This window comes from Monopterus albus, unplaced genomic scaffold, assembly GCF_001952655.1.
Source record: "Monopterus albus unplaced genomic scaffold, M_albus_1.0 scaffold13.1, whole genome shotgun sequence".
Taxonomy (NCBI): domain Eukaryota; kingdom Metazoa; phylum Chordata; class Actinopteri; order Synbranchiformes; family Synbranchidae; genus Monopterus; species Monopterus albus.
The window spans coordinates 906,826-917,031 of NW_018127893.1; the positions used below are offsets into that span (position 1 = coordinate 906,826).

At 42.2% G+C, this 10,206-nt stretch overlaps 1 protein-coding gene and 1 long non-coding RNA gene across 3 annotated transcripts; one reads left to right on the top strand and one right to left on the bottom strand.

Moving 5' to 3' along the window:
• Nucleotides 1-212: 212 nt before the first annotated feature.
• On the bottom strand, nt 213-8,133 carry LOC109954995 (uncharacterized). 2 transcript variants are annotated; one of them, XR_002274208.1, is made up of 4 exons: nt 8,060-8,133; nt 3,346-3,558; nt 2,657-2,769; nt 213-716 (listed from the first exon to the last, which is right to left on the bottom strand). It is a non-coding gene; the product is annotated as an uncharacterized LOC109954995 (long non-coding RNA). The 2 variants fall into 2 exon arrangements; XR_002274209.1 differs by lacking the exon at nt 8,060-8,133 and adding an exon at nt 4,088-4,397.
• Nucleotides 4,429-9,774, top strand: otx2b (orthodenticle homeobox 2b). Its single transcript, XM_020590732.1, is given in 5 exon segments — nt 4,429-4,617; nt 6,543-6,749; nt 7,022-7,173; nt 7,702-7,727; nt 7,729-9,774. Coding segments are annotated over 4 exon segments (861 nt in total). The 5' UTR covers nt 4,429-4,617; nt 6,543-6,652; the 3' UTR covers nt 8,315-9,774.
• Nucleotides 9,775-10,206: the final 432 nt, after the last annotated feature.

The window sequence follows — 10,206 nt, forward strand, 5'->3', positions numbered from 1 at the left end:
ACACACACCTTGGCCCCCGAGAGGCAAGACAAGAAAACCATTTGATAAATCATGAATAGTCACTGTTGTGCAAGTGCTGTGACCATTTCTAAAATTTATTATGGGGATTACACACAAAATCACACAATGTCATATTTTCAAACGTGTTATGAATGCCTCCCAGAATCCAATTCAAATCCTAGGTTACCAAATAAGCCTGAACAAATCCCCCACATTGAGTTCTTCCTCCTTTGAAGACTTGAGAGGTCCGGTCTGCAGGGCAGGTTTTACCATGCCATGCAAACACCTCAGCACAGAGGAGACGGCTACTGACGGCCAGGTGAAGGGAGAGAGAGGGAGAGAGGGGGAGGAAGCAGGGCGGCGGTTTGACAGTGATATCAACATGGACATATTTAGTGGCAAATAACTGTTTAATTAAGTTCAATCCAAGAAGAGAGACAGAAATGTGAAAGTAAACAAATTTTGCTTCATTCTTCGGCAGCGATACAAAAACAATATCTTGAAAATGAGCACAATTAATATGAAATATATGAAAAAATGTTCGTCCTTGTAGAAGAAGCGAGAACTATCCGGGGTGTGTTAGGAAGAGTTCTTCGGTGTCTTTTCTCGCCTTGTATTTGTCCTTGTCACTTCTCCACATGCCTTGTCTTTGCCTCCTCATTGATGATCTGAAGGCGAATGCGTTTAATTGCATCCGTTTGTCTGTTGGCAAACTCCTGCGCAAAACACAACGCAAACAATTATGACACTAATTAAAAGCCATGTCATATTAATGGTGGCAAACGCACACACAACAGCGTTATGCACGCACCACATTTACATTTATGGGGAAATTTGTGGAGAAAATAAACCCATCATTTCATGATCAGTGCAAATGTGTAACCTGAAATTTGAACTCATTCAAGAGCACATGCGTTTTTTTTTTTCTAAATAATTTTAAGCAGAACTTTAAACCAAAACTAAAAGCTCAAAGATGCAAAGCGCTGACTGTGAGTAAACTCTTCCCAAACTGACACTGAATAGGGTTTCTCCCGCTTTAATCCCTGGGCTGGATTCTGGATGTGTGCTGATGACCTCGAGGTCAGTTACATGTTACATTACACAAAGGCGCAGCTCCTGTGTGATAAAGAAAGATCGTGGGGAAACCCTCTGTTTGGACATCTCGTCACTGTGTGGTGCACCTTTCTGTTGCAAAGCAGCTGCGGAGACGTGCACAACAAACCTGCCGGCCTCAAAAAAAAAAAAAAAAAAAAACCCAAGCTTGTGCTCCCCCTTGGGGCGTCTCTCTCACAACCAAACGCAGACACACACACTGCGGACATGTCCTGTCCCTGTGCTAAATAAAGGTGTGTAACCTCAGACATTTTTATACTTCACCTAGAGATCTAAATAAAGAATCATTTTATAATATCTTACTAAATATTATATAATAAAAAAACTTTTGAACAGATTGTGGAAATACATGATTCTGTAAACAGGAAGGAGAACAGGCATAAACTTATTTTCCATCTAATTTGTATATTTATAATAACTTTGTGTGTTTAATAAAACTATCAAAAAATAAAAAGGTAAAAATAAAAATAAATACATGAATAAAAAAAAACTAATAAAACTGAATAAAAACATCCGATCAAAGTGACTTCTGATTGTTTCCTGTAAACACACTGAGGTACATTTAAATCCCAAACGCAGAAGCATTGACATTACAGATTATCAGCATTTCTATATGAATTGGTTTTAATGGGTTTTCTCCTTTTTCTGTCTCTTCTTTAAGCTCAGAATGAATCCCACCAACAGATTCCTCACGTTAAGCCATGCGAATATCAAACAAGGAAGGCAAGAGGAGGATGATTTGGCCTGGTTAGGAGATGTACTGTATATATTTTTAAACATGCAGGTTCAATTCTGATAATTCATTAATAACATCTATGCTTTATTTTGCAGAAGAGTGGTTTTATTTATCCTATTTAATCTTTAAAAACTACATGTGTTCCTTCTGTGATTATCAAACAAGGGTCAAACAGCCCGGCCTGTGCGATGTATTTGAGAAGATGTATAGCCAAGGCAACGCATTAACTGGTGTAAATCACAGGTTGGAGCAGGCCTGATGAAATCCTCACCCTCAGGTTGATGGTAGCGGGGGCGGAGGTAAAAGCGGTCGTCGTCAATTAGCCGGGAGTCAGTGGGAGTCAGTGGGAGTCAGTGGGAGCGCAGCTCGCCAGAGGCGTTTAGCTCCTTCTCCCTTTAAACGTCCTTTTAAAAATACTATGTCCCTGCGGAGGGCCTCGCTTTACAATTTAATACATTATTTAGCGATTTAAACGGTGAGATCCGGCAGATAACAGCACCAGACGTCACGATTTTCCACGCAGCGTTTTGAAAGTCTGGGGTTAGGGTGCATTACCATGCAGCTGCTAAATCTGAAGTATACACATACAAATATAGTTTTTTTTTACCAGCGAGCTAATTATTTTCTGTTGCCTTCAGATACTATAAAAGTGTGTGGCAAGGGCCCGAGCTCTTAAGGCGTGCATGTAAAATATTATAAACCATTTTAAGGGGTTTTCACTAGGAGTTCATTCTTCAGTGTATTATCCAGCTGCAAAGACAAATAAAGATGAATTTTAAGAAATCGTTAAAAATAGCAAAGAGGTACCTGGATGTGTTGCAGCTCCTGCAGGCTCACACCCAAACTTTCCCTCCTCAGACTTCTGTGCTGTTGTTAAATGAAATCCAGGGATCCACAAAAACGCGTCCTCTGATCCAAATCTGTCAAAAGAGATATCACTGAGTTTGTAAAGTTCATATAGTGTGCTGCTGCTGCTGCTGCTGTGTACCAGCATCTGCAGGTCGGAGGGGTAACCGCTTCTCCCAGCAGCTGTCACTGCACCTTTGACTCTGGCCTCGCACACGAGCCACACAGAGGCGAATGACGATTCATAAAACCCACGGTCTGCCTGTGTTTATAAATCTAAATCAATATTCAAATCTGTTTGAAGTGCGCGGGTGTGTCCGTGCAAACGCGCGGTGTGTGTGAGAGAGACTGTGTGTATGTGCGTGAGAGATAGTGTGTAGGTGTTCCACAAAGCCTCTTAAGACGATACATTTACCAAGCCGTGACAAAAACCCTCGGCATATTATTTGAGATGGGCACGCAGGTTGAAAAGTGACGTGGAGGAGGCTTATTTGTCCCTGTAGCTTGTAGGTCCTCCAGCACAGAATGATGAATCCTTAACTAAACCACTTCTATGTGTGATATTATTATTATTATCTGCTCTTACAATGAAATAACAAACCTAGAAAATGCTATTTCTTCTAAATGGAACCTTAAATAAACAGTCCTACCTTGGTATAAAGAAGCCTTTCATCTTCTTCCACATCTTCGTCTTGACGCCACTTGTCTATTCTCTGCCTTTTTCCTCCTTGCGGGTTTGCGCACCGCAGGTCCGGTGGTGTCTCTCGGTTGCTCGGTGTGTCACGGTGGGAATCCCCCTGTAAATGTTCTGGGTGCTTTTGGGGGCGGGAGGGGGGTTGCAGGCCTGTATCAGGTTGATGTGTCTGTGGAAGGGAGGACAGTTTTAAAGAAATAAGTCGCTCCATAGCCCCCTTTTTTTTCTGCGACGCGCTAGAATATGAGAGGACGCGCAGAGCCCTGTTTTAGTCCAAGCTATCTGTCTCAGATTTATTCTCACCTTCAATTTTCAAACTCTTCTTTATAACAGTAAAAGCTTCTCGTTAATCTTCTCGAGATAAAATTGCTAATGTCTCTTTATTTTATCTTAACATGCTTTCAATTTTGTGGATTTATTTTTACAACGTTTAAAAAAAATCCGACTTAATAGATAAACAGGAAAGACATTCTGGGGTGTTTTAGACGCTCTCTGTAAACATAAATGATGCACTCTTAATTGTTTAAGAAATATGTGCCAATAAATATCTTTACTGTAGCCTACAACATCCTCACAAACTCTAATTGCGCATATTTTCCCTCTTCACCCAGTCTTTATTTAACTTTCTGCAGTTTAATGCTTCCGTTAAATAAGAGCAATGCTTAAAATAAATGTAACAAAAAAACAACTAAACTGACTTTTCGTTTGGTTTAAACTCCACTTCTCGTCATCCGTTCATTTTCAATGTTCTCCCCGCGGTGGGGTGTGGATGTTGTCAGCCGCCCTGTCGCTGCCATTGGCTGAGGACTGTGCGTCAAAAAAGTAGCAGGAGACATTTGTTTCCCAGGGAGAAAAAAAAAGAGAAAGAAATCCTCCCCTCCAATGTGAGAGACGGAGACGGAGACAGACCTCAGCTCGGTCCTGCGGCTCCCATTGGCTGGCGGTTTGTACAAAATCCAAGTCAATCCACTTCACTCGCAACACACCAACGAACCCAAAGGGCGTACATGCAGCCTCTTCCATCAGCCCGCCGGCCCGCCGCTGTCGCACCGCTCCAAAACCTGATGCAGACGCTTAACATTTAACTTCAATCGCACTGTTCTGCCTCTGAAGACTGCGGCCTCCGTTTGGTTGTCTGTTTTTATCCGCCAGGACATCAGTTAATCTCTGCTGCGTTTTATTCCTTCGCCCGGAGGAAACAAAGAACTTTACACTCATCGACGCCAGGGTAAGTTTAACTCTATTATTATTATTATTATTATTATTATTATTATAAATAGCGGCAGAGTCCAAACAGGAAATTACATCCGCAATAAAAACCGCATTAAAAACTTACAACGTCTTTTTCTTTAAATGATGGAAGGAAACTGCTGGACTGTGTTACTGATGCAAAAATAAAGCAAACAGAGCGAATCAAAGAAATGCCAGCGAGAAGGTTTGAGGCTGTTTAGTGGCATCAAAGTGCAGATGAAGGCTAAACCCTCTCCTCGTCTATTTTAGCTGAGGATGCGCACAGAGAGAGTGTGTATCACCACACTCTCTTCAATTAAAGCTGCCTATATTTTAAAAGCGATGCAAATGCACACATTGTACCAAACGAATGGAATTACATTATGAGGATCTTTGCTCGGGTTCAAATCCAAATTAAAGCTTTCCTCTTATTATAGCTGCCTTTTTCATAACCGTGCGATTTGTCCAGGTTTCCCAGTCTCTGACTGGAGCCAGCACCGCAGCCGGAGACGCAGGGTCCCTGTTCAGTCAGTGAAGTTTCAGTGTAACTTGAAGCCTAATTTTCCCACACCACACACTTCCCCTTGAGGTGAATTTACAAAAGAAATGCAACACGACCACTTTGGAGGCGTGAGCCTGAAAGCGGCACTGAATAAAGAAGGAAACTTTAGGCCTGCTGTCGAAACATGTTTCGGGGCCTTTTCTCGCTGTTCTTCTGCTTCCTGAGATGAATCGATTACAAGAAAATAAGCCAACATATTTCATATATTTTCCTGTCGTTTTCGAGGTTCTATTGACAGATGTTGATCTGTATAAATTACGGGTTTAACTGTTGGTTCAAATATTTCTCTGCAAAGGGATTAGTCAGAGTAAAACCATATGATTACAGCCCATTTATGTAAATGTGCAGTTGAACAGTTGAAGCTGCTGAAGAGGACCCCCTGCTTGGTTTGTAGCATCATTTGGCGGAGCCTGAAGCACTCTGGACTATACTGATACCAAACGGCAGCTCCACTTAGATGCTACTCGGATTACCTCGTTAATTCATCAACGGAAAACAAACATTTATCATAATTAATTCTCGGACAGGATACTGGTTATTGAGCGGGTGTGTGCAACTGGTATAGGGCTCTGTTTTAAGTGTGACAGATTGGGATGAGGGGGTTACAACCGTTGGATACTGGGGGAAAAAAAGCAGCTAATCAAGACGCACAGTGGGGATAACGGGTGAGGGAAGTTGAAGTGACAGCAATCACATTTACCAATCAGCGTCACAGGGTACATTATTTCTGCTTAAAGAGCTGAAAATAATCACGTGTTGAACCACGCAAGTATGTGTCTTAAAAAACAAGGCTTATTAAAGTAGATAATCTTTTGCTTTAAAATAAAATATTCCAAATATTTTTTATTCTAAAGTGCCTTGATCAAAAAAGGCTCTAGAAGCTATTTTTATTGATTGTTTCTTCACCTGGAAGACTATTATTTATGCTGATTGTATGTTTCATAGAAAAGGGTTTCATTTATTCAGGTTCTTCTTTCACATTTCACTAATTATCTGTTTAACCCATAAATATAGATAAAGAAAGAGATGATAAAGTGAAATGGCTCTATTCTCTTTTGCAAGGGAGGCTTGTTGGTTATATTTTATTTTTAAGAGCCTCTCTTTCAGAACACTGCAGTTGTATGGACACCTACTTCATTTTATTGTAATCAGGAACAAGCGACTTTAATTGAACTTTCAGGTGACTTGTTGCAATTATAGTGCCAGGTGTATTGCTTTTGGGTTTGTTTGTTTTTTTTTTTTTTGTTTTGTGGGGGGCAGCTGGAGATGTGCTTGCTCCTTTTTGAGGAGCGCCGTGCCTTTTGGAGAGGGCTTATTTCGCGACAGATTCAATACTATCTTCTTCTTTCTTTCTGGAACAGGTGCCCGTATAACACGGACCACAAGGCGAACAGAGGACCCTCTTTACACATCAGGAGCTTCATCCATTTTCAAAATTTTCTCCAACTTCAGCCCTCAGACAAACATTAGCATGATGTCGTATCTAAAGCAACCACCTTACACAGTCAACGGCCTCAGCTTAACGACTTCCGGAATGGACCTTTTGCATCCGTCAGTGGGCTATCCAGGTGGGTCTCAACTTTTTGAAGAATAAATGAGGAGAATTGGGCTTCAAATTAAACGCCTAATAAAGTGGGTATGCTACAATTTGCCACCAGCGTTTGTCTCAGTTCGCTCATGCGTAATTACGCAAAAAAAAACTATTTGAGTTATAGATATGCCTTGGATAAATTGCTATCTTTTTCTTTGGTTTTGTAGTACTTTTCAAACACATACACGAATAACATTTTATTTTTACTTGCAGCAACGCCACGGAGTAACATCTTATTTTTACTTGCAGCAACGCCACGGAAGCAGAGGCGAGAAAGGACTACTTTTACGCGCGCACAGCTCGACGTTTTGGAGGCGTTGTTCGCCAAAACTCGGTATCCGGACATATTCATGCGCGAAGAGGTGGCTCTGAAAATCAATCTACCTGAATCCCGAGTACAGGTGAGTTGACAGGGGGAGGGGGGGGATCCATATTCGATCGATAGAGCACAGTGACTAAGTGTCTTAATTTAACAATATGGAAAATAAACTGACTCAGTTGCGGGGAGATATACTATACAAAAATAGAATGAAACTGTTCAAGAAGCATTCATGTTAGTTGGTGAGTGCGAGTAGCCTGTATATGAAGCTCAGCGTTTTCTCTTCCTTACATCAAGTGGAAAATTTCAGCCAGTGGCGTGAGTTAATTCAGCTTAGCTAAAGATTTCCGTTTTGAGAATTTGGGCAATAAAATGAGATGATCAGGTCCACAGACACCAAAATGCTATAATTTAATGTGAGACAAATCTAGAAATATCTTGGGTTGGATGGAAAATAAATTAAATATATCAGCCTGTTTTACCTTGATATTTAAAAAGGCTGCACTTACAATAGACACAACATTAAAATGTGTGTGTGCTCTTAAACTCGAGGTAACGGGGAATATTGGCTGTATTTAAGATATGACTATAGCATCCCTGTGTCTTTCAGGTCTGGTTTAAGAACCGGCGGGCAAAGTGAGCAGCAGCAGCAGCAGAATGGAAGCCAGAACAAGGTGCGACCTGCCAAAAAGAAAAGTTCCCCAACCAGAGAAGTAAGCTCGGAGAGCGGGGCCAGCGGCCAGTTCACGCCCCCTACTAGCACCACCACTGTCCCCGCAATCCCAACCAGCACCGCCCCAGTGTCCATCTGGAGCCCGGCGTCCATCTCTCCGCTCTCAGACCCCCTGTCTACCTCCTCCTCTTGCATGCAGAGGTCCTATCCCATGACCTACACCCAGGCCTCGGGCTACAGCCAGGGCTACGCCAGCTCGACGTCCTACTTCGGCGGCATGGACTGCAGCTCTTACCTCACTCCCATGCATCACCAGTTGTCAGGCCCGGGCTCGACGCTCAGTCCGATGAGCACAAACGCGGTCACAAGCCATCTGAACCAGTCCCCGGCGTCCCTCTCCACCCAGGGCTACGGGACGTCCGGCCTGGGGTTCAACTCAGCAGACTGCTTGGATTATAAGGACCAAGCGGCGTCGTGGAAGCTGAACTTCAATGCCGATTGCTTGGATTACAAGGATCAAACGTCCTCGTGGAAATTCCAGGTCCTGTGAACAGAGCGATCAGCTGTGAAAAAAGTGCACAAACAGTGACGATCACATCAGACAAGGCGCTGCCATCCCTCAGTAAAAACACTTCAGACTGGTTAAAATGTGAGCCTGGCTCGGCGAGGCAGAGCTGTCAGAGGCCTCGAGGTTTCCACATGAAGGTCTCTGGTCCTCCTAGAGGAGAGGTTTAATTTATTTTAGCACTGGCAGGTGGATTTCTTTTTTTTTCTGTTCATTCACAGATTGTGGCCCCTTATCCATGTCTATCAGTGTGTGCCTCTGAGCGTAAAAACCACCTGTTGAGGACAAACACCGACTGGACTCTGACAGAGACGTACACAACAGCCACGGAACTAGTGTTTATCGGAGGACACAACTCGAGCTCGTTCTGCCGGTGAAGCGCTCGGGATGGACAGACCTCGTATAAGCTTCTTCCACAGTTTGCCAACCTGCCGGCTGAGAAACACGAGGACGGCGTGTGGACATGGATGCACTACTTTATTTAAGAAAAAAAGGTGTTTATAAGGAATCAATATGTAGTTTCTAAGAGACAATCAGTGTGTTATATATATGGTACATGTTTTTTTTAAATCCGTGCTAGCCTTCGAAACTGTGATCTGTTGTATTGTATGCAATTTGTGAGTCCCCCACCCCCCATCCCACACACACACACACACACACACACAGCTGTGAATTTAATAGATTTGTAACTGTTTTTTCGAACAAGATGCTAATGGTTAAATCACCGGCATCACAAAGACACACGGATCTTTCCAGGCACATGGTGGTCAGTAGTAATAACCAAGGCTTAGCCATACTGGACTCTCGGCTGCTGAGAGCTCCACTCCTGCTCCCCTCCACTGATCTCAACACACGGTAATTGTGGATCCTTTACATGGCTCCAAAGATGGTGTGACACCGCTGAAAAGACATGAATAAAGGTCCTGTGAGCGTACTGCTTCGTCAAAAAACGATCTGTGTGCGCCTGCGTGTGTGTGTGTGTGTGTGTGTGAGAGAGAGAGAAAGAGAGAAAGAACAAAGTCTGGCAAAGTGCCGAAAATAAACTGTTACGACTTGATCTGTTGCAGTTAAATCTTAAAGATTAATTATGGAACGAAATCACCAGGTCACGTTTCCCTTTCCAGGGAAATAGGGAGGGAAACAAATAAGATGGCTCAGTATTTTTGTGAACACTTTAGATTTATAAAATCATACAGCCCAAAAATTTGGGGAGGAATAAAAAAAAAGCCCAGACTGTGAGCAACAATTTCCTAACATGGAGGACAGCCGTTTGTATCTGTGTTCATTAAGTCAATAATCACAGTCTGAGTAAGAATTGGAGTCCAGCTCACTTCTCAGTGGCCACCAAACTGTTTCCTATCATCTGAAATCATCCAATATATTAAAACAACGTCTTTTTAAATCACATTGCTCGCATCTACTTTCCTGTAGTTTTACAGCCATTCAGTGTTCATACTGGTCATAGGTTACCTAAAGTAAAACGTTTTTAATAAATGAGGACATTTTAAAGGAAAAAATGAAGAATGAGATCATAGTTTTTTTTGTTTTTTTTTTTTGGCTCTATCCAAGTGGGGAGAATGTGTTTATGTGTTTTAGTTTCCCGGTAGTGTAGTTTAGATATTAACATCAAGTGTGCGGTTTGAGAAAACAGTGTTTAATCCCGGCCTCCAAAAGATGTTAATCCCAGTACTGGGGCCCAAATGCGCGTTTTCATCTCACTAAAAAAATGTAAACACGCGGCAATATTTTATTATTCTATAAATCTTTCATACATGTTGTGTATAGGTCCATACTGGAACGGAAACACTGCAACAAAGCTTTAAAAAGAGGTACAAAAATGACCTAATGGTTTTAGTGAAGCTCATCATTTCTGTAAA